A 23523-nucleotide genomic window follows, 5' to 3' on the forward strand; every position below is an offset into this window, starting at 1 on the left:
TGAGAATACTTTTTTCTGCGCAATATATTTCTGATTTCTGCATGAAGAGTCACCGTTTTTGCAGAAGCAATCGTTCTTACTACTTTTTAGATTCCACAACAGTTTAGCGAGGGGTTTTTTTGTAAATTACATGAAATTGGCCGAATCCAAGTGATTCCAAGGAGCAGAAAGACTTTGTAAATTCTATGTCCTCTTCCTCCAGCCCTCAACCCTACCCCTCCGCCCCACTCCTACCCCGCCCCCCGCCCAAAAAAAAGTCAACAGAATGCTTTTGCATCCTTAGCAGAGGGCCAGTGTTCAAATCAAACGAAAAACTTATATCTTTAAAACACGACTAAGAGGCGAACCAAGGTGGGCAGAGTGTAACTGAAAAGGCTGCAAGGAGTCTGACAGACCACGTGCCCTGAACCCGGAACGGCTTAAATGACACGAGCCCCGGAGAGTTCGGTCCAGATTTCTTCCGCTCCTACCAAGTGGCACTGTGGAGTCGCTGAGTTACGCCACGAGTGTGTTTAGCTAGCACTTAGAAACTCTGCAAGTCTAGGCGAGCCGGTCATGGCTAAGGCGGCGGCCAGGGACGCAGGAGTTTCGGGAAGGAGGAGAGGAGAGTTGGAGAAGGGAGGCCACGCGCTGGGCCCGGAACTGGTTGGCGCCAGCCAGGCCGGGGCCCCGGTGGCGCGAGCCGCTGCAAGAGAGAGGAAGCGGGCGGCGCTGGATCCGACTCACCTGCCCATTCACCGAGCTCTGGTCCAACCCCAGGTCCGTGACCCAACCCCCAGACTCGAAAGGCCGTGAAGAGCGAGTACGAGATGCGCAGAGCCAGGTAGGCCACGGTGCCCGCGCCCACCCAGTACAGGAAGCCGGCCGCAGGGAGAGCGCTCTCCATGGCTATCAACCAGGCCTTACTACCCTCGTGAATGAAAAAAACAAAAAAAACTAATGAATGAATCCTGGAAGTGGCGCCCGTCGTGACGCAGCGGACGACCCTAATAGGCGCCGCTCCGACACCGTACTGCCTAAACCCCGCCCACAACGCCATATCCGTGCCACCATTGGTGATCTATTGTTTCCTTTGCGCGTATGCGCCAGCTATTGGCTAACTTCAGTTTCACTTCCCCGCCCATATCCCCTCCCTTGCGCTCACCGGGGCGGGTTTCCGTTCTAGAGAGGCTGATCCCCAGCCAATCAAGATTCAGCCCCGCCCTACACGTCACCACGCCCCCCGGGAACTCGACGGAGGGCGCCGGTCTCACCCCACCAAATAACCCCGGTCTTTCATTGGCTGCAGCTGTCCTCGCGATTGCGGAAGAGTGCACTCCGATTGGCCACTCAGACCCAGCGTGGTTTGAAGAGGGACTAGGATGAAAAGCCACTAGTGAACAGCAGATTGTAGTAAGAAGCAGGCGTGGAGCCTGGGTGTTATTTTCAGCTCTTTAGAAAGTATTTTATCATTGTTAAGTGTGCTGTGATGGTTCCCATTGTTGTAAGGACGCCTCAAGAAGTCGAATTAAAGAGTCACACTTATTGCAAACCCGGGACTATGAGGGGGCATTTCGCTCTCCCAAATCTCATAGTGATAACATGGCCACAACACCAGATTTATACAGGCAAATACAAAGGTATTGATTACATCCCAAGGTTTCGAATGAGGAACCTGGTTTGAAAAAAAGCAGTTTACAGAAGCAGAAGCAGCATGTTATCTAAATTACAGTTTTGGGTCTCTGGATCACTGAATTGACAGAAACACATTATCTAGAGCCCTCGGGTCTGGAATGAGGAATCTGGTCAGACTTAAGCATGTTATCTAAATTACAGTTTTTGGGTCTCCAGAACACTGAGTCAACAGGGACATGTTAACTGGAGCCCTCTGACCTTGGGATAACTGTGCTGTCCTTCCCAGGTAAAGGAAAATGTGCTTTCTAAGACCAGTATGGCCACAACCCATGGGATATTCACAGTACAATCAATAGGGTATTCAATCGAATGGGGTGATTTATATAATTCAGAAAATCAAAATAACTTTTCTATTATTTTAGCAAACAAATAAGTACAGAAACCAAACAGCAGGGTTAAAGTTAAACTATAGTTTCTACCTGAGATGATTGCTACCATACTTCACCATAAACCTTTCCAGACAAAGTCTTGCATCTGCTGCTCCTGTGCCTTCCCCACAGCACCTCTTCGCTCTGGTGACACTCACTCATTGAGGGCCTTTTGAATGCCCGGCCTCCCTCCTGGACGAAGCATTAAACTACAAACATAGTTCCCCGAGCCTTGGAGATCAAAGCAAATGGCTTCATGGAGACAAATTACTAATACACTATGACACAGAGCTGTAAGATGAATGAAAAATATAGGAACACAGCTTGGTGTACAACTAGTTTGGGGAAGGAACTCCATGTTTTAACTGGGCATTAAAGGATGATGTTTTTCTTTTACTTTCTTTTTTTTGATTTCCTTTGTTGTTGTTGTTGTTGTTGGAGGGAAGTGAGTTGTGAGGGGGCACAAAAGTGTGCAACATGGGAACTACCTCAGGAAAATTCCAGAGGAGTGGGTCCATAAAATACGTTTAAGAAATTGTGTAATGCAATAACATGCTTACCCTGTTATCCTCCTATCAAGTATTTTTGTTTCCTTTTCTGGTATGGATTTGGGCTCATAAGGCACCTACTTTTTTTCCCTTTATCTCTTTCTGCCTAACTCCCACTCTCTTTTGAAGAATAGAGTGAAGAAATAAAATGGAGTCGCTATAGTCAAGATGCCAAATTACTAAAATCAAGTAGGTTGAGGCATGTGAAAACAATTCTATTCCCATTTTAACTAGACTGAAAACTTAAACTTTCGAACTTTCCAATTGAAGTATGGTAGTGTGGACGAAAGGGGCCACACGCTGACCTGACAAGCTCAGGGAAGGCCTGCATGGCAGCCTAGCAGACTCAGACACCTAAAATAACCACAAAGGATGGTCTGAAATTAAACTTTGACTAAAAGCAGTTATGGTGGGCAGTTATGTCCTAGACTGGTATCTTCACTGACAAGATCAACTTTGATCCTTACTGAGCCCATTTGCCTTTTTGCCTCTAAGATAACATTCCTTTGAAGTGTCTGGGTAACTTGTAACTTCCTTTTTTCTGGAACCCCTGGAGCATAACCAAATGTTCTGGGCGCCAGGGCAGATACTACAAATTCCTTCATTATCACGTTGATTGATCCTGCACCCACCTAAGTATGTGTCCATCATTTTACTTTTTATCCTATCACAGAGGTTTCCCGGCTTCGCTTAATCCCACCTCCTTAAATCTGTCACCAAGGAATTTCATGAATAAATACGGATGTAACCCTGCCATTCTCCGGAGCACTATCTCAATTCATTGAGGTTCTGCTTCCCGGCATATGTCGACAGTTTGGCTCAAATAAACTCACAAAAATTCTTTACAGGTTTCAATGGTTTTTACGTTAACAGTAGCAATCATCTCAGGTAGAAACTATAGTTTAACTTTAACCCTGCTGTTTGGCTTCTGTACTTATTTGCTTTGTTTAACAATAGAAAAGTTATTTTGATTTTCTGAATTATATAAATCTCCCCATTCGATTAAATACCCTAGTGATTGTAATGTGAATATCCCATGGGTTGTGGCCATACTGGTCTTAGAAAGCACGTTTTCCATTACCTGGGAAGGACAGCACAGTTATCCCAAGGTCAGAGGGCTCCAGTTAACATGTCCCTGTTGACTCAGTGTTCTGGAGACCCAAAAACTGTAATTTAGATAACATGCTTAAGTCTGACCAGATTCCTCATTCCAGACCCGAGGGCTCTAGATAATGTGTTTCTGTCAATTCAGTGATCCAGAGACCCAAAACTGTAATTTAGATAACATGCTGCTTCTGCTTCTGTAAACTGCTTTTTTTTCGAACCAGGTTCCTCATTCCAAACCCTGGGATGTAATCAATACCTTTGTGATCTTTGCCTGTATAAATCTGGTGTTGTGGCCATCTTATCACTATGAGATTTGGGAGAGCCAAAATGCCCCCTCATAGTCCCAGATTTGCAATAAATGTGACTCTTTAATTTGACTTCTTGAGGCGTCCTTGTGTGATTCGCGGGGTACATTACAACACATTTTTGTATCAATGTGTGGATATACATCAAACCTCCAGAAAACCCTCTACCCCATGAAGGACTAAGGAAAGAATGTTCCTGTATCCCGACTGCCTGACATCCATTTTCCAGATCACCAGTCATCTAGACGATTGTCACATTGGACTAATCCATAGGCTAAGAATACAGAACTGATTCTTTTTAAGAATGTATTTTTTGCCCTGGCCGGTTTTTCTCAGTGGATAGAGCACTGGCCTGCGGACTGTAGGGTCCCAGGTTCGATTCCTGGTCAGGGCACATGCTTGGGTTGTGGGCTTGATCCTCAGTAGGGTGTGTGCAGGAAGCAGTCAATCGATGATTCTCTCTCATCACTGATGTTTCTATCCCTCTCTCCCTCTCCCTTCCTTTCTGAAATCAATAAAAATATGTTAAAAATTGTACTTTTTATTGTAAGAACTCTTAGCTTTTCTTTCTTCTTCAGAACACTCTGGGTATTGCCCAGTCATGTTTTCAGTTTGCAAACTCTAAGTCCTTAAATAAATATTTGTAATTTATTTCTAGCCAAAGCCTCTGGGCTCCTTTTGAGTTCATTCAACATTTATCAAATTCATTAAGTATAACCCTAAAGCTGTACTGTTCTTCATAAACTGGCAATTGTCAAGCAGAATTCAGTCATATGAGTTGAGCTGGCACCGTATTTTGTTTTAATTGAATTTGATCCCTTTGTCTGGGGGTGTCTCTCCAATTGAACTGAAGTCCCACCATTCCTCTCCCTCTTGCTCTCTGCTCTGACTATAGTATAGTCCCAAATTTATATATCCCAGCTTATTATTGCTCACCACCAAAGGCACTCCAGATAGTCACTCCCCTTCTCCTTAGAATAGGGTGGGAGGAAAGATCTTATAAATGAAAAATACCTATTTTTGTTACATTTGTATGTATGTCAATGGCCACATTAGAATTTATGATTATTGGGAACCATATGCTATGAATCCACAGAACCTAGAACAGTTCCTGGAACTTAGGGACCTTAATAAATGTCTGACAAATAAATAGAAGTGTAGATCCATTCATTCAACAAATATTATTGTGCTCTAATCATGTACCAGTAACTGGACTAGGTACTGGGTATACAATAGTGAGCAAATGGTCAATTCTTAGTCCTCATCCTACTCTACCATACCACAGTCGGGGGGCCACTGTTTTCCTCAACAGCTGCTTCTTCCCAACGTCCTTTGCTGGCCCTTCCGCATGCTGGCCTCTAATTGATGCAATACCCTTGGGCTCAGACCCCAGCTCTCTTTACTTCTCTACACCGTCTTCTTACATGGTTTTAACCACTCCCTTGTTAATATCAACTGTAAATTGATGATTTCCAAATGTCTCTGGCCAACCTCAATTTCTGCTCAGGTGTGTGTGTGTATCCACATGTCTATCAATATCTCCACTGAGGCGTAAAATAGAAATAAATATCTCAAACTTAACATGTCCAAAACAGAACTCTGCCCCCACCACACATACACATTTTTTCTTCCCATCTTTGTTAAAGGCACCACTATTTACCCTCTTTTAAAGATCTAAAACCCAGAGATCAACCTTGAATCTCTTCTTTCCATTACATTCCCATGTCCAATTCTTCAGCAAATCTTGTTCACTCTACCTCTAAAATATAGCTGCTTTTTTTTTTTTTTAATGCAGGTGCTGGTTCTGCAGGTCTAGGGTAGAGCCTGAGAGTCCACATTCCTTTTTTTAACTATATTTTTTATTTATTTCACAGAGGAAGGGAGAGGGAGAGATAGAAACATCAATGATGAGAGAGAATCATTGATCCACTGCCTCCTGCATGCCCCCTACTGGGAATAGAGCCCGCAACCCAAGCATGTGCCCTTGACCACAATCGAACCTGGGACCCTTCAGTCCGCAGGCTGACCCTCTATCCACTGACCCAAATCAGCTAGGGCTAAAATATATCTTAACTGACCACGCTTCCCAACTCCTGCTACTACACAATCCAAATCATAAGCACTTCTTGCCTGGAGTATGGCAATGGCATCCTAATTGGTTTCCCTGAAGCCTGGCTTGAGGTTTGTTCTCCATGAAGCAACTAGAGTATTTATATTTTTAAAGTAAATTAGGTATTTTTTTTCTTTTGCTTAAATACCTCAAGAGCTTTATGTCACATTAGGAACACAGTCCTCAAAGACTAGTTTATCTGCCCTGACTTCTCCAGCAGCAACCACCCTCTCCAATGCTTACTTGATTCCAGCCACACTTCCTGCAGTTTCTCAAATAAGACAAGTTCATTCCAGTCTCAAAGCAGTTCTACTTTCTGTTCCCTCTCCCTGGAACCCCTTGCCCTCTATGTCTCAAGGCTCACCTCTTTATATTATTTAGGCTTTTGCTCATACCTCCTCTTCCTTGGAGTGGTTTTCTCTGACTGCCCTACATAAATATCCAAGTAGCTTATTCTCCTTTGCCCAGTTGCTATTTATTTTTTTAGCTTAATTTGCTCTCAGAGCACTTAATGCTTTCAAATCTTTTATTTGGTTTTGTCCTTCTTCCCAATAGACTGTAAGATCCTGAAAACAATGACTTCTTCTTGCTCACATTGTATCTTCACTTAAGATGTGCACCTAAGAGTATCTGACACTTTGTAGAAGTACCTGACACCTATAATGATTCCCTACTCCTATTTAGCAGTATTTTGTGCTACAATTTAACATATGGACCAGGGTTGCTAGAAATTGACAGAGCCATACTAACCAAACATGAAACCATTAAGCTTTCCAAAGAGAAAACAGTATCATAACATTTTTTTGGTCTCAGGTAAATCTAGGACCAAACCCTAATTCTAATTTTTTAAAAATATGTTTTATTGATTTTTTACAGAGAGAAAGGGAGAGGGATAGAGAGTTAGAAACATCAATGACAGGGAAACATCAATTCAGCTGCCTCTTGCACACTCCCTACTTGGGATGTGCCTGCAACAGAGGTATATACCCTTGACCAGAATTGAACCTGAGACCCTTCAGTCCACACGCTGATGCTCTATCCACTGAGCCAAACCAGTTAGGGCCCTAATTCTAACTTTTATTAGCTGTATGATTTTATGAGGATTTAACTACTAAACATTCAATTCTACATCTGTAAGATGGGACATTATTGCTTAAGTGTTCCCCAGTGATTGGCAGATAAAAACTAATATTTAGTGAGGTAAGTACTACTCCTATCCCCATTTTAAAGATGAAGAAACTGAAGCTTAAACCGTTAGACAGTAGATGGAAGAATTGGGATTTCAACTAAAAAGTGTGGTTATGAAATCATATCTCAAGAACTAGTTCAAGAAGGCAACAAACAAGCATGGTTAAGGCAGAGAAAAGTTTCTAGAAATATTTGGTTGTTACACAAATAACATACTCAGATACATCCACATTGGATTTCAGTCTCATTTATTTAAAAGATTTAAAGTTCAGAGTAGTCTTTAAAATGGAAAAATGAGAATAAACAATATTGTATCCTATTAGTATACAAATGTTCCCATTTAACTTTAAATTCGTTTTTAGTACTTCTGTAAATTTACTTTCAGATCAGATTTTCATGAGGAAATCAGGGGTTGTTCAATGTATTGAAAGAAAATTCCACAGTGAGGGAATTTCACAGAATTGAGACATTTTTAAGAATACCAGTACAACAGAGCGGAATCCTTTCTTTAGGTGCACAATAAAACTTGCATATTTTAACAGTTCAGTCTTCTATTTCATCTTTGTTTAAATATAGCTAAACATACTGTACTTGCTCTCTCCTTTAGGTTGACAGGGTGTTCAGTCCTGGGTTAAGCAATAGTGCCATGAGAAACAAAACAATATAAATAAATTTTTAACATTAGAAATTGTTAATATTTAACTTCCTTAACAAATAATATTACCATAGGAATGAACATGAATATTTATTATGCTTCAATATTGCATTATCATTTTCAAAGTGACCTCACATACACTACCCTATACAAATATCACAATAGCACCCACATTTTTCCAACAAGGAAACAGACTCTTTAAGATGAACTTCTTGCTTAACACATTGTGGACCAGTAGTTTTATTGCTAGCTTACTCAGTAGCCAGATAAGTTTCTATTGAACGAGTACAAAAAACATTTTACATAAGTGTTAAAGGCATGCTTTAATATTAAATACCCATTGCATTTTGAAGTTATTTATTACATGGTCTTACAAGCTAATATCTTTTTAAAGTATGATACTTTGTAAAACACTGTGTAATATGAAGCGAGATTCTCGTGATCTGTCCGCAATGTGTTACAAATCAATCTGGGTCCAATAGGCCTGGTTTTAAACCAAGGTGTCTGCACTAAAAATCCAGGGCTTGCCCTAACCGGTTTGGCTCAGTGGATGGAGCATTGGCCTGCGGACTCAAGGGTCCCGGGTTCGATTCTGGTCAAGGGCTTGTACCTTGGTTGCGGGCACATCCCCAGTAGGGAGTGTGCATGAGGCAGCTGATCGATGTTTCTCTCTCATCGATGTTTCTAACTCTCTATCCCTTTCCCTTCCTCTCTGTAAAAAAATCAATAAAATATATTTTAAAAAGTTAAAATCCAGGGCTCTTCCTACTCTATCACCTACTTTATAAGAGAAGTTAAGGTCATGTTTCATAGATCCTCCTGTAAACGTATAAAACGAAAACCGGTCATTTTGAAACAAATGTTTAAAAATACAATTTTAATATTTTATTTTTTATTTTCAAAAGCTCATAGAAGCATATAAAATGAAACAGTATCCACCCCATTTCCTGTGCCTGTACATTGCAGCTGGCAATTTGGTGTGCCTTCTTCCATTTCTTTTTCTCTGTGGGTATAAAACTATATGATACATACAACATATACTCTATACATACACACTTGTTTTAAAAGTAAAAATTTTGATCATACAAAACATAATCTGACAACTTTCTTTCTCATCACTATACCATTAAAAATACCACAGTGAAATCTTGACATATTAATATTGTATATCAACTGGATTTCTTTATTGCACCAGCCTATCTAATATTCATCTCAACAACCTGACCCAAAATGCTCTTTCACTTTAAAAAAAGGTATCATTGTCAGCAAACCAGTTTAAAGCTGGGTGAAAGGGAAAGTAAACTGATAGTTGGGCAATATCACACACAACAAAACTTGGTGAATGTTACCCAAGCAAACTTAAAATAAATAACACAGGGGAATTTCAGAAATGTTCCTTCACTTGAATGCTTACTTTAGCAGTGGACTCAGAATTTGCTATCCTTACTCATATTTTTCCTAAAATTTGTAGCTTATTCAATTTCTATTATTTTTGCCTGGTTCTTTTCTCCTTTCCCTTTATTATATCTGTACTAGAGGCCCAATGCACAAAAATTCGTGCAAGAGTAGGCCTTCCTTCCCCTGGCTGCCGGCATCGGCTTCCCTCTGGCACTTGGGACCTGGGCTTCTCTCCAGCCGCCGGCAGGCACCCAGGACCTGGGCTGCTTCCCTCTGGCTGCTGGCAGGCACCTGGGACCTGGGCTTCTCTCCAGCCACCGGCAGGCACCCAGGACCCGGCTGCTTCCCTCTGGCTGCTGGCAGGCACCTGGGACCTGGGCTTCGCTCTGGCCCTGGCTTCATGTGGAAGGACGTCCAGAAGGACATCTGGTCTAATTAGCATATTACCCTTTTATTATTATAGATATATTTCAGCATGTATCTAAAATTATACTTGCTCTTACCCCATCTGAAAAAAAATTTTTTTAAATATATATTTTATTAATTTTTTACAGAGGGAAAGGGAGAGGGATAGAGAGCTAGAAACATCGATGAGAGAGAAACATCGATCAGCTGCCTCCTGCACACTCCCCACTGGGGATGTGCCCGCAACCAAGGCACACGCCCCCGACCGGAATCGAACCTAGGACCCTTGAGTCCGCAGGCCGACGCTCAATCCTCTGAGCCAAACCGGTTAGGGCCCCATCTGAAAATTTAATAGTAGTTCCTGTATACCATCAAATATTCCCAAATTTCTAATTGTCTTATCTTAAAATATGGTTCATTTGCAATTATTGACATGATTAAAGTGCTTTCATTTGAAGCACCTCTAAATCAAGCACCTGGAAGTCACATACCACATATCTTTTTCTCTTTCAAAGTTTCAAGGATACATACATGGAATATTCATCAAATTGAGAAAATTTTAATGAACTGGAAAACTGAACAAGAAAGTAGGGTTACATTAAAAAAATGTTTGCTTTGATTAAGTCAGCTGCAAAAATAGCTAGCTAGCTAACAATACAAAGAACTACTGAAACTGAGTTGCTAAAAACAGATGTGAAAACAATAAACTAGATTCACTACAAATAAAGAAATCATCAGAAACAAACCAAGTCTATTTAGGGTGCAACTATTTAGGGTACCCACTTTCTGAATACCACAGGGAAAAGGAAAAGAATATGTGCATATCCTAAAGGTATAATACAAAACTTCCTTCTTGGAGCTCAAAGCAAGTCGTCTTGATTTACAGTTGGACACAATGGAAGAAACTGCTCGTGGGTCCCGAATACCTGTAGTAGATGAAATTCAGAGAGAAAGAAAAAACATGGTACAAATGTCAATAGCTCTTTGACACCAATCATCTGGAAATAAAATTTTGAAACTCTAATTTGGGAGAAATGACCTATATGCAAGACATGAGTAGTTTTAGGGTTCTGTTTTATATTCCCAATCCATACCGTCTCTTACACACTCCTCCTTTACAGTTCTTATTTATAAATGCATTCTATATTTTATTATATGTGTACATTTGTGTGCTTAATGAGGATATGAATGAACCTCTGTAAGTCCCTCAATATTGGTCTCTTTTTGGTCTGGTTTATAGAGAGACCAAAAAGCCCAATTTTATTATTTCCACAAATTCCTCATAAATGAGCTACTCACTCATCATTTCATGAATGTGATATTTTAATCATTTACAAGGGAATGTCAAAAAGACTTCCTACCAAAACTGAGAATATTTATTATTCATACAAAATGTTTAATAACCTTGGCTTAACATAAAAGACCCTGTTTATAGAAATACAGTTAATTGCAAATTTGTAGAGAAAACAACAAAAAACAATTTGTGGATAAGATCATTTTTTAGTACAGGTTTCCAAGTATATAGAAAACATGATTTTAAATATTTGAATGCTCCCACGAACAATATTTTTCTACTTTATTTTCAAAAATGTAACTGATACTGAAAAATATATCCACTTATATTTAATAGCTCTTTTTCCTGTTTAGATACTTATTGCTGTTGCAGGGTCTGCCAAAGTTGGCACCTCGATTCTTATAAGAAGACCTTTAACCTTCCCACTCTCACGGAATACTTGGATGTACTGGATTCTTGGCCCCAGATCCTGCCACTGCCTATGTTTTTTTCCAAGAGTTTTATGATTCCAGATCTTACATTTAAGTCTTTAATCCACTGAGTTTGTTTTATATATGGTGTAAGAAAGTGGTCCAATATAATTTTTTTGCATGTATCTGTCCATTTTCCCCAACATCTTTACTGCATTATATATTGTTGCCTCCTTTGTCGTAGATTGACCATACAAGTGAGATTTTGTTTCTGGGCTCTTTATTCTATTCCATTGATCTATTATGTTTTAACACCATACTGATGTTAAAACTACTTTATGATGATACTACTTTAGTGTTGTTGTTTTTTTTAATTTCAACTTATAATTGTTTGTTGCTAGAACATGAGCATTTTTAAGGCTCTTGATATAATGTCCTTTTTAAAAAAAATCTTTTTCTTTTAATCGATTTCAGAGAGAGCAAGGGAGAGAGGTAGAAATGTCAACGATGAGAATCATTGATAGGCTGTCTCCTGCATGCCTCCCACTGGGGATCACGCATGCAACCGGGGCATGTGACCTGACGGGAAATCAAATCGTGACCTCCTCATGGTTCATGGGTTGATGATCAACCACTGAGTCATACCAGCAGGGCAATACTGTCCTTTTTTTAAAGGTCATACCAATTTACATATCCAACAACATGAGTGCCTGTTTGACACTTTAAGCACTGACCTTATTTAAACACTAGAGGCCCAGTGCACAAAATCATGCATGGGTGGGGTCGGGAGGAGGAGGTGGCGGGAGGTTGGCCAGTTGGCCCACCCAGATCGGGCCCCATCAGGGCTGGGGGAAGGGGCCACAATCAATTGGCTGGCTGGCCCCGCCCTCAAATGGGGTGGGTTGGGGGTGCCAATCAGGGTCCAGCAGCCTGGGGGAGGGGCCATGGGTGGTTGGCCGGCCAGCCCCGCCCCCTACTGAGGTGGGGTGGCGATCAGGGGCGGTGCTGGCCAGGGGGAGGAGCTGCAGGCCAATCAGGTGGTGGAGGCCCATAGGGGGCATGGCCTGCCAGGGGAAGGGGCTGCAGAAGGTTGGCTGGACAGCCCTGCCCCCTACTGGGGTAGGGGGTGTGATCAGGAGTGGGGTGGCCAGGGAGTCTGCAGGAGGTTGGCCGCCCAGCCCCGCCTCCTATTGGGGTGAAGGGGTGCGATCAGGGGTGAGCCGGCTGGGGGGAGGGGCTGTGGGCCTGTCTGGTGGGGCAGGCTGATCGGGGGCACGGCTGGCTGGTGGGGAAGGGAGGGGGTGTTTGGCCAGCAGGCCCTGCTCTTGATCAGGGTGGGAGAGTCCGATCAGGGGCAGGCCGGCAGCGGGGAGGGGAGGCAAGGTTGGCTGCTGGCCCCACCCCCTTATCGGGCCAGTTCGCTGGCCACAGTGGGCGTCATAGTGACTGTTGTTAGGTCGTTATGGCCGTTACAGTACCTGCCTTTTTATATATATAGATTCCTGCCCCCCCAAGTGTGGCAGATTTTAAAAATAGTTTGTCTTTTAATTTACTTTCTTTGATTATGGAGAACTATAATGTTCTCTTCTTGGGTCTGGGGAGGAGTAGTATTTGACTTCAGGCACAGAAAGTTTGATAATAAACCTTGGTTTACAGCACACCATCATTATTGACCTTTTAATTTAGTTTCTTTTACCTCTTTCCCCACTCCTATTCGCTCTCCTTTTCCCTCTGTGGGTAACTTTTTTCTTGTCCTAAGGAGATTGTTCCAATGTGTTTGACGTTTTTGAAATTTTCTTGCAAGGCATTTGTACCTATGTGTTTTAAGTTTATAAAAATGGTATTGTTATAGCTTTCATTACTACTCTCACTAAACACTGTATTTTTAAAATACATACATATGTGGAGGATATATGTAGTCCTTCGCTTCTATTTAATGTATGGCACTATATGTATACCTCTACCATATTTTACACACCCCTCTCCCCAATGATTAAGAACCCCAGGTTGGTCCTAAGGTTCTGCCACCAAAACATGTGATCAATATCCTCATAGTTGCTCCTTTAGAGACCTGTGTAAGACTTCTTGAGGACAAACACTGAGAAACAATTTCATATCTATATTCATTTAACTAAATTCTGCCAGATTGCTCTGCAGAATGGCTCCTACACTTAACATGTTCAGCAATGGTGTGAGGGTTCCTACCCCGTCCCCTTTTCATCAATACTTGACATTATCCATATTCCTAATTTTTGTTAGTCTACTGGCTATCTATACTAATAATAGAGGAATATGCAAATTTTCTGGGACACCGTCACAGTAACGACCAAACAGCAGGCTGCATGGGGTGGCAAGGCCAGCAAGGGAGTTAGTGAGGGACAACCTAACAACTTAACAGCAGGCTCCATGGGGCAACCAGGCTGGCAGGGAGGGGCAGTTAGGGGCTACCAGGCCAGCGGGGGGTGGGGGGGGTAGTAAGGGGCAACCAGGCAGGCAGGTGAGCAGTTAGTAGCCAGCAGTACCAGATTGTGAGAGGGATGTCTGACTGCCAGGGATCGGGCCTAAACCGGCAGTCAGACATCCCCCAAGGGGTCCTGGATTGGAGAGGGTGCAGGTTGGGCTGAGGGGACCCCCCACCTCCGTGCACAAATTTCGTGCACCAGGCCTCTAGTAAGGGTCTATTTAATTTGAATCTCTCCGAATACTGAACTTGAGCATATCTATGTTGTTAGCCTGTTCATAACCTTGGTGTATTTTTCTACTGCAGCTCTTGTTTTTTGTTTGATGCAGTGGGCATTCCTTGTTGTACTATAGAAAACAATTCCTTGTCAGATTTAAACATGCAAATATACTCTCCTATACTGCCACCTATTATAAATTATGAAGCAATTTTCCCAGTTATTACTGCATTACAAAGTACCCCAAACCTCAGAAGCTTAGAACCACGTTATTTTGCTTATAATTTTATGGGTCAAAAATTGAGAAGGGAGCCAGTGGGCAGTTAATCTTATTTACATAGCCCAGCCAGGGCAGTTGGTGCTGGAGGATCCATTTGCAAAATAGCTCCTTTCCTTACATGTCTGGTTCCTTGGTGCTCCTAGCCCTCTCTACTTGATGTCTCCAGGGCCTCTTTACATGACTTTGGGTTTCTCCCAATATAGTGATTTCAGGGTGATTGCATGTCTTACATAGTAGCTGGTGTTCAAGAAGAAAGAAAAGCCCTATCCGGTTTGGCTGAATCGATAGAGCATCAGCCTGTGGACTGAAGGATCCCAGGTCTCATTCTGGTCTAAGGCACATACCTGGGTTGCAGGCTCAATCCCTGGCTCAGGGCTTCTGGCTGAGCGCACTGACCACCAGTAGGGGGTGTGCAGGAGGCAGCTAATCTATGCCTCTCTCTCATCATTGATGTTTCAATCCCTCTCTCCCTCTCCCTTCCTCTCTCTGAAATGTGTGTGTATGTGTGTGTGTGTGTGTGTGTGTGTGTGTGTGTGTATATATATATATATATATATATATATATATATATATATATATATATGTATATATTAGAGGCCTGTGCACTCAGGAGGGGGTCCCTCAGCCCGGCCTGTGCCCTCTTGCAGTCTGGGACCCCTCGGGGGATGACCACTTGCTGGCTTAGGCCCGCTCCCCCGGGGGATTGGGCCTAAGCTGGCAGTCAGACATCCCTCTGGCAGCCTGGGAGCCCTCGGGGGATGTCCACTTGCCAGCAGGGAGCAGGCCTAAGCTGCAGGTGGACATTCTTAGCGCTGCTGAGGAGGCGGGAGAAGCTCCCACCACCACCACTGCGCTGGCAGCCGTCAGCCTGGCTTGTGGCTGAGCAGAGATCCCCATGTGGGAGCGCACTGACCACCAGGAGGCAGCTCCTGCATTGAGTGTCTTTCCCCTGGTGGTCAGTGTGTGTCATAGTGACCAGTCATTCCCAGTTGTTCTGCTGTTAGGGTCAATTTGCATATTATTCTTTTATTATATAGGATATATGTGTTTATTAGAGGCCCAGTGCACGAAATTTGTGCACTCGAGGGGGGGGTGGCCCTCACCCCAGCCTGCACCCTCACACAGTCTGGGAACTTGGGGTATGTCCAAATGACAGCTTAGGCCTGCTCCCTGTGGGCCTAAACCAGTAATCGGACATCCTTAGCACTGCCGTGAAGGCGGGAGAGGCTCCCACCATTGCCATTGCGCTCGCCAGCCATGAGCCTGGCTCAGGACTTCTGGCTGAGCGCACTGATCACCAGGAGGCAGCTCCTGCACTGAGCGTCTGCCCCCTGGTGGTAAGTGTGTCATAGCAACCGGTTGTTCCACCGTTCAGTTGATTTGCATGTTACCCTTTTATTATATAGGAGATTTTATATATATATATATATACACACACACACACACACACATATATATATATGTATGTATGTATATAATTTTTTTTTAAAGAGGCAAGAAAAAGCTGTCAGGTCAGGTAAGAGCAACACTGGGACATCACCATGTCTACCACATTCTCTTGGTCTAAGCCAGGGGTGAGGAACCTTTTTTCTGCCAAAAGCCATTTGGATATTTGTGAGCTATACAAAATTAACAACTTAAACATTAGCCTGCTATATTTGATCAAACATTTCATTAACTCACCCCTAATGCCTCAGACCAAAAGATTTCATAGTCCCTGTATGTTTACCACACCTAGTCTAAGCAGTCAAAGGGCCTAACAAAACTTAAAGAAGTGTAAAGATGCCACCTGCTGATAACAAAGTGACATCATCACATGTAGAAGAGCATGGGAACTGGGAGGTGTTGTGGCCATCTTTGGAAAATATAATCTACCACTTTACTGACATTTTTCTTTTTCTTTTGAGAATTATCAAACCATGGTTTAGCAATTTTCCTAATGATTTATAAAGTCTTTATATTATATATCTCAAACCTTTTATATTTATAAAAATCATGTTTCTTCCAAGTTTTCCTTCTCAGGTAGAAGATATAATAGAAGTCTGTTCCATTTACTTTACTGTTATGTTTCTTTAAAAATAATTTATTGGGACAAAAAAATTATGTCTATGCACCTCAAGAAGAGTAATGAGCCCTAGCTGGTTTGACTCAGTGGATAGAGCATCGTCCTGCGGACCAAACGGTCCCGGGTTTGATTCTGGTCAAGGGCACGTACCTTGGTTGCAGGCTCCTCAGGCCCCGGCCCTGGTCGGGGCTCATGCAGGAGGCAACCAATAAATGTGTTTCTGTCACATTGATGCTTCTGTCCTTTCTATTCTCCCTAAAAACCAATGGAAAAATATCCTCCAGTGAGGATTAACACCCCCCCAAAAGTAATGATGTTATAGGATCTTATTAAGGAACTAGAAGCCCGGTGCATGAAATTCATGCACGAGGGGAAGGGGGAGGTCCCTCAGCCCAGCTTGCACCCTCTCGCAATCCAGGACCCCTCCGGGGATGTCCAACTGCCAATTTAGCCTGATCCCGAAACCAACAGAGATCCCTTTGGCAATCCAGAACCACTGGCTCCTAACCGCTAGCCTGCCTGCCTGATCACCCGTAACTGCTCACCTGCCTGCCTGATCGCCCCTAACCACTTGCCTGCCTGCCTGATTGCCCCTAACCGCCTCTGCCTCAGCCCCTGCACCCGGGATCCTGGGTTCCCTCCTCTGGCTGGCCGCAGGCAATCGGGACCTGGGCTCCCCTCCCTCTGGCCGGTCACAGGCACGCGGGACCCTGGAAGGCTTCGCCTGGGCCCCTGCTTTGTCAGGAAGGATGTCTGGAATGACATCTGGAAGATATCTGGTCTAATTAGCATATTACCCTTTTATTAGTATAGGTAAGTCATTTCACAATTATCTTAAAATTTAATTCATTATATTATAAATTCAAATTTGACAAAACAACTGTAACAAGTGGTACAGAAAAATTTAAAGTCACTGATGTGTTCATTTTTAACTCTAATGCAATGGGCCTTCTGCCCCCTATACACTGCATATTCTATACCAGTGATTTTTCTTTGTTAAATGGCATTTAAATATATAAAATAAATATCAAAAATGTAAGTCTTTGTTTTATTATGGTTGCAAATATCAAAAAATTTCTATATGTGACACGGCACCAGTGTTAAGTTAGGGTTTTTCAAAATGCTGACACGCCGAGCTTAAAAGGTTTGCCATCACTGTTCTATACCTTTGGTTAATACTAAAATAAAAAGAAACAAGTGGGTCATTCTTTTTAAAAAATATATATTGATTTCAGAGAGGAGGAGAGATGGAGAGAGAGATAAACATCAATGATGAGAATCATTGACCAGCTGCCTCCTGCACGCCCACACTGGGGATGGGGCCCGCAACCCGGGCATATGCCCCAACAGGGATTTGAACCATGACCTCCTGGTTCACATGTCGATGCTCAACCACTGAGCCATGCCAACTGGGCTGGTCATTCTTTTAATAGAACTTCAATGACAATATGGTTCCTGCCCCCTTAAAGAAACTTCTTTAAAAACAATTTAAAATCCAGAAATATGTTTATTAAGGCTTCCTTCTTATATTGTCTTAAAACTTTCGCAAATATGTATTTCATGAGCATGTCAGGCAAAAAGTAATACTGTCTTCAAGGTAAACTTGTCTAAAAATGACAAGTCATGCATCTTTATTAACTAAAGACTGTTAATGTTAATAACAGAAAAAGAATCTAAAGCTCTATATCTTGGATTTTTTTTCCCCAGCCAAATTGGGGCACTTTGTGTTGAGGTTTAAAGAAGTCATTAACTCATTTCCCACCCCACCCCCACCTGGAATATAGAAATATAATATCTACATCATTTTAATTATAAAAATGTAATGACAAGAATGGTTTATTAGCCGAAACCGGTTTGGCTCAGTGGATAGAGCGTCGGCTTGTGGACTGAAAGGTCCCAGGTTCGATTCCGGTCAGGGGCATGTGCCTGGGTTGCGGGCACATCCCCAGTGGGAGATGTGCAGGAGGCAGCTGATCGATGTTTCTCTCTCATCGATGTTTCTAGCTCTCTATCTCTCTCCCTTCCTCTCTGTAAAAAATCAATAAAATATATTAAAAAAAAAGAGAATGGTTTATTAAAATAGCATCCGTATTAAGAATATTTTAGATGAAAATCTTTTTAAAAATGGGAGCAAATAATTTAAGAAATGTCATTTAAGTTCTAGAGCTCCATAAGCACACTGAGAAAGTTGAACCAAAAAAAATAAAATAAAATAAAATAAAAATAAGGAAGGCGGAGGACAAAGCAAAATTATCTGTTAAGATCTTGCGAAGCTTTAAGATATAGAATCCTGTGACAGGATATATGCATACTATCTTCTTTTCTTTCCAATGGAAATTAATATCCTTTCATCTGACACAGTATTTTGGAGTAACTGTTGGTTTACTGTCTCTTGCCCCAAATATCGTATGATTAACACTCTGACTTCAAAAACTAGGGCCCAGCAGAGCAGAGATAATGTATTCTGTCCTGTAAATATATGAATGAAGAATCAGAAAATAAAATTCATCACTGACAGGTGTGGAAAAATTTTAAATACTTGTTCTTTCATTCAGAAACCTTCTTAAATTCCAAGAAGGTGAGGTGAGGGGGTGGAGATACACTTGTTGTGTAAGAGTACTACAATCTAAAAAATGTATTAAACTTTAAAAAAAAAACACAAAGTACAAACAACAACTCTTCCTCTTCAAAGAATGTAAATGAAAGATAAGAGCCAAATTCTGAATGGGTGATTTGTTATCTTGCATATGCAGTGTTACCACTCACAATGCGTTAATAAGAAATGCTTACTTTCAGCCATGTGAACAGTTACGTAAAGGAAAACAAAATTAGAAAGGAATTAAGTAAATGCCTCATTCAGACATGCCCACCCAATCCCACCACCCCTAGTGTTTCTAAATTTTTGCTACAATCTAAAATCAAAACTTTAATTTTTCATTATCTTCCAAATTACATTATTTGGAAGTCAATTTGCGTTTCTTTTTTGAGTGAACACCAGCACCGAAGGCTTTCATTTATAACACCAAGGTCAGCAAAGTTACCCTTTAGTGTTGTCTCATCAAAAGGAGTTTCGTCAAAACCACGCAAAGCCGAAGTTTCAAAAAGCTTTTGGCATAACTATCAAATATGTATACACAACCTTAGGGGTAATCTGCTCCAAAAGGTAGTGGATCTACCATACTTTTCTTAAACTACAGTTGATGTTACGTATTACAAAAAGCATTTCACACCAGAAACAGAACTGAAGTGATGGAGGTGGAAAGCAGAGTACAAAATAAAGGCCTCAAAGAGTAAATGTTAGAACTCTTGGGTGTAAAACCTCACCATCTCCTAGAGCAGGGGTTCTCAACCCGTGGGTCACGACCCCTTTGGCGGTCGAACGACCCTTTCACAGGGGTCGCCTAAGACCATCCTGCATATCAGATATTTACATTACGATTCATAACAGTAGCAACATTACAGTTATGAAGTAGCAACGAAAATAATTTTATGGTTGGGTCACAACCTGAGGAACTTATTTAAAGGGCCAGAAGGTTGAGAACCACTGTCCTAGAGAGACGTTGCCACAACCTTTTGCAGCGGGAGTTCAGGATCTGAAGGAGGGGCTGACAAACAAATGAAAGCACTAGACAAGAAATATGAATTTGGAAGGCATGGGGGACCACGTGGAGACCTCTCTCTTGGAGAGGCACACTGAAACTTGGCCGTATCTGCTTTTAATTCAGTTTTATATACACATCTTGCCCTCAGTAAGCACAGCAAACAGGTAGCAGACAGACCATCTCTTAAGGTCAACAAAGAACAGTAAAGATCAGAAGGTTTAGGAAACATTAACTTTGAGGGTATTAGGTCAGGAAATTGCTTCCAGCCACCACTAATCTCAACACAGCCCTGCTAACGCCCAAGGTCCATCAGCCTATCAGCCTTCTGTGTTCCTTGGTGCACTCTTATGACGGTATTGGGAAAACGTGGCTTCCCGCAAGACACGTTTACTCATAAATGCCCAGAGAGTTATTGGCAAACGGAAAGTTTATCTCTAAACTTACCAAATAAGAACTCATCCACTCTCAAAGCACCTTCTAATGAAGTCAGAGGTAACTTGGTAATTACAAATTTATGTATCTTCTTTCAAAGCAAACTGTGGTTGTAGTTGGTTTTAAATAATTCTGGCCCTAGCTGGTTTGGCTCAGTGGATAGAGCATCAGCCTGCAGACCACAGGGTCCCAGGTTCAATTCCAGTCAAGGGCACATGCCCAGGTTGTGGGCTCGATCCCCAGTAGGGGACGTGCAGAAGGCAGCTGATCAATGATTCTCTCTCATCATTGATGTTTCTTTCACTCTCTCTCCCTCTCCCTTCCTCTCTGAAATCAATAAAAAAAAAAATATTTAAAAAATAAATAAATAATTCGGGATGACTCTACAAATTCTGGCCATCCAGTTTTCCTAAAATACAAAACCAACTTACCAATATTTTACTCACCACCAAACAGTAACAGATATGGACACTATTGGTCTTTTTAAGATAAATTTTCCAAATTTTTTTTCAATTGGCAAGTTAGTGCCGGGAGCCGGTCCATCCTTGCTGTTTCAAGGGACCTGGCATATATGGCATACGGTTCTTAATATGTTTGCTCACCTTCTTGGCGCTGTGTTTTAACCAAGGTCACCTCTCCGAGAAAGGTTGAATCCCCAGGTAGGGATTTTCCCCTGAAGTTAGGGAGGGAATAAAACCCCTCAACTAAGTGCCAGGCGGGTAATTAATCCCTTTAACTATGAACAATCATGCTTAAACTACATAATCTTTTCTCCCTGGAATGGAGATAAGAAACGCCCTAACCTTTGTAATAGAGATTGATAGGATTGAATCAACTGGTATAAATACAGTTGTAACAAGACAGAAACACTCAGAACTCAGGAGACAGAATTCAGAAGACAGAACCTACACGGAGCCTAGAGACAGAAGAACTTCACTGGCGAGAGCATGCCAGAGGATCCTGGACCGGGACTGGCCTCGGAGCCTAGAGACAGAGCCTAGCGGGAGAACATGGCAAGGGATCCTGGACTGAACCTGACTACAGAGATTGGCAGGAGAACCTGACTGGAACCTGGACACAGAACCTGGCTGGAGAACCTAGCGAGGGAACATGGCTACAGAACCTCGCTGGAGATCCTAAGCAGAACCTCTCTGGAGATCCAGACCAGAACTTGGCTGGAGATCCTGGCTAGGCTGCTGATCAACTGAACACTGTCTCTGTGTCCTTCCTTCTTCGCCGACTCCGTCTACGCCTTTGGGAACCCCTGGACCTGCTGGGGTTGGACCCCGGCAAGTTAGTTAATATTCCAAGACACACTGGGGTCAGGTCAGAGAGAAGGAAATACTTTTCTGGGACCTGACTGGCATGCCAACAATATCAGTCTAGCAATCTATACCCGAAATTGCCGGAAGCCGGTCCATCCTTGCTGCTTGACACAGTCACTGCAGGAAAGAAACATCTGCACAGCATATGTTTCAAGGGACCTGGCGTATATAGCATACTGTTCTTAAGATGTTTGCTCCCCTTAGCTCTGTGTGTTTTAACCAAGGTCACCTCTCCGAGAAAGGTTGTTTCCCCAGGTAGGAATTTTTCCCTGAAGTCAGGGAGGGGATGAAACTCCTTAACTAAGTGCCAGGCGGGTAGTTAATCAATTTAACTACAAACAATCATGCTTAAGCTACATAATCTTTACTCCCTGGAATGGAGATAAGAAACGCCCTAACCTTTGTAATAGAAATTGACAGGATTAAAATCAACTGGTATAAATACGGATGTAACAAGACAATAAACAGAAGAACCTCTCTGGAGATCGAGACCAGAACTTGGCTGGAGTTCCTGGCTGGGCTGCTGATCAACTGAACACTGTCTCTGTGTCATTCCTTCTTCACCGACTCCGTCTACACCTTTGGGAACCCCTGGACCTGCTGGGGTTGGACCCCAGCACGAAATAACCTTCAGGAGACACACACACACACATCCATCCAGCTCTGCTCCTTTCTCTACCATTACTATATTCTCAAGTAGTCAAGTACTAAGCAAACCCAGACAAGAAGGGAATTATGAAAAACCAGCTCATTACAAAACATCAAAAGGCAGTTTAATGATACATGAAAGAGGTCCAACGCAATGACCCAGAAACAGGTTTTCTACGCTCTAAAATGCCAAGAAAAACAATGCAACACACCCCCCCCACACACACACACACACACTCTCTCTCTCTCTTTAAATCAATTCTATCATGTGGCCTAGCCCCAAATTAAAAAACTGATCGCTGATTTCCAAAATATCACTCTTGTACCTTCTTTCAAATCCCCTACTTCACCAAACAAGTGAAAAAACTTTCTGGACACTAGTTTTACCTGTTGGGGGGGGGGGGGGGGAACAACTTTTAGGTAACATTATGAAATGGCTTTTCATGACCTGTTAAGCCTCAAGTTATGCATGAAACAAGCAGACTGTCGAAATAAGGCAAAATTTGTACAGCAGCGCCGGGCGGCAGAAAGAGTGAGGTCCAAGTCTGCACAGGCAGGTAAGGTGAGTGCTGACCTGCCTGGCAACCGATGTCACCTGAGATCCTGACACAGGCAGCTGCATGTCGGCGGTGTCCCACTTGGCCTCAGGTTGACAGAGGACCCCAGGGCAAAGGAGATCGAAGTGGCCCGGACCTGCAGAGCACCCCGTGAACCAGGATTCAGGCGGCGGAGCTCAAGGCACACCAGATCCCCATAGAAGCCCCCGACCGCTTCACAGCACTGGAGAAGCGCAGGGCCCTCGCGCCCTAGCACGAAAGGTACCTGCGATGCTAGGCTTTGTTTTCCATTCATTTCTGCACATCACAGCTTTCTACACATAACTGCAAAAACAAAAACAAAAACAAAACAAAAAACAGTGTTCTGGGGACCCCAAAGCTTTAAGAACACATCCAAGTCAACAGAAAAACATTTCACAACGGCCGGACGCTGCCGGGCAGCATCAGCCCACAAGCTCAAGGTCCAGCACGTGC

General features: G+C 42.6%; 1 protein-coding gene and 2 long non-coding RNA genes across 3 annotated transcripts in view; 1 reads left to right on the plus strand and 2 right to left on the minus strand.

Moving 5' to 3' along the window:
* The window catches only part of HSD17B12 (hydroxysteroid 17-beta dehydrogenase 12), a 124022-nt gene extending 123006 nt beyond the window's left edge, over nucleotides 1-1016 (minus strand). The window contains exon 1 of the mRNA XM_059709604.1: nucleotides 727-1016. Coding sequence (XP_059565587.1) covers nucleotides 727-886 — 160 coding nt within the window. The 5' untranslated portion in view covers nucleotides 887-1016. The remainder of the gene's footprint in view (nucleotides 1-726) is intronic.
* Nucleotides 1017-7531: 6515 nt separating this feature from the next.
* Nucleotides 7532-9862, minus strand: LOC132241244 (uncharacterized). Its single transcript, XR_009454471.1, has 2 exons — nucleotides 9682-9862; nucleotides 7532-9579 (listed from the first exon to the last, which is right to left on the minus strand). It is a non-coding gene; the product is annotated as an uncharacterized LOC132241244 (long non-coding RNA).
* An 11980-nt stretch (nucleotides 9863-21842) lies between these two features.
* Nucleotides 21843-22889, plus strand: LOC132241245 (uncharacterized). Its single transcript, XR_009454472.1, has 2 exons — nucleotides 21843-21934; nucleotides 22482-22889. It is a non-coding gene; the product is annotated as an uncharacterized LOC132241245 (long non-coding RNA).
* The last annotated feature ends 634 nt before the right edge of the window (nucleotides 22890-23523 follow it).

The sequence above is a fragment of the Myotis daubentonii genome, chromosome 9 (genome assembly GCF_963259705.1).
Source record: "Myotis daubentonii chromosome 9, mMyoDau2.1, whole genome shotgun sequence".
Taxonomy (NCBI): Eukaryota; Metazoa; Chordata; class Mammalia; order Chiroptera; family Vespertilionidae; genus Myotis; species Myotis daubentonii.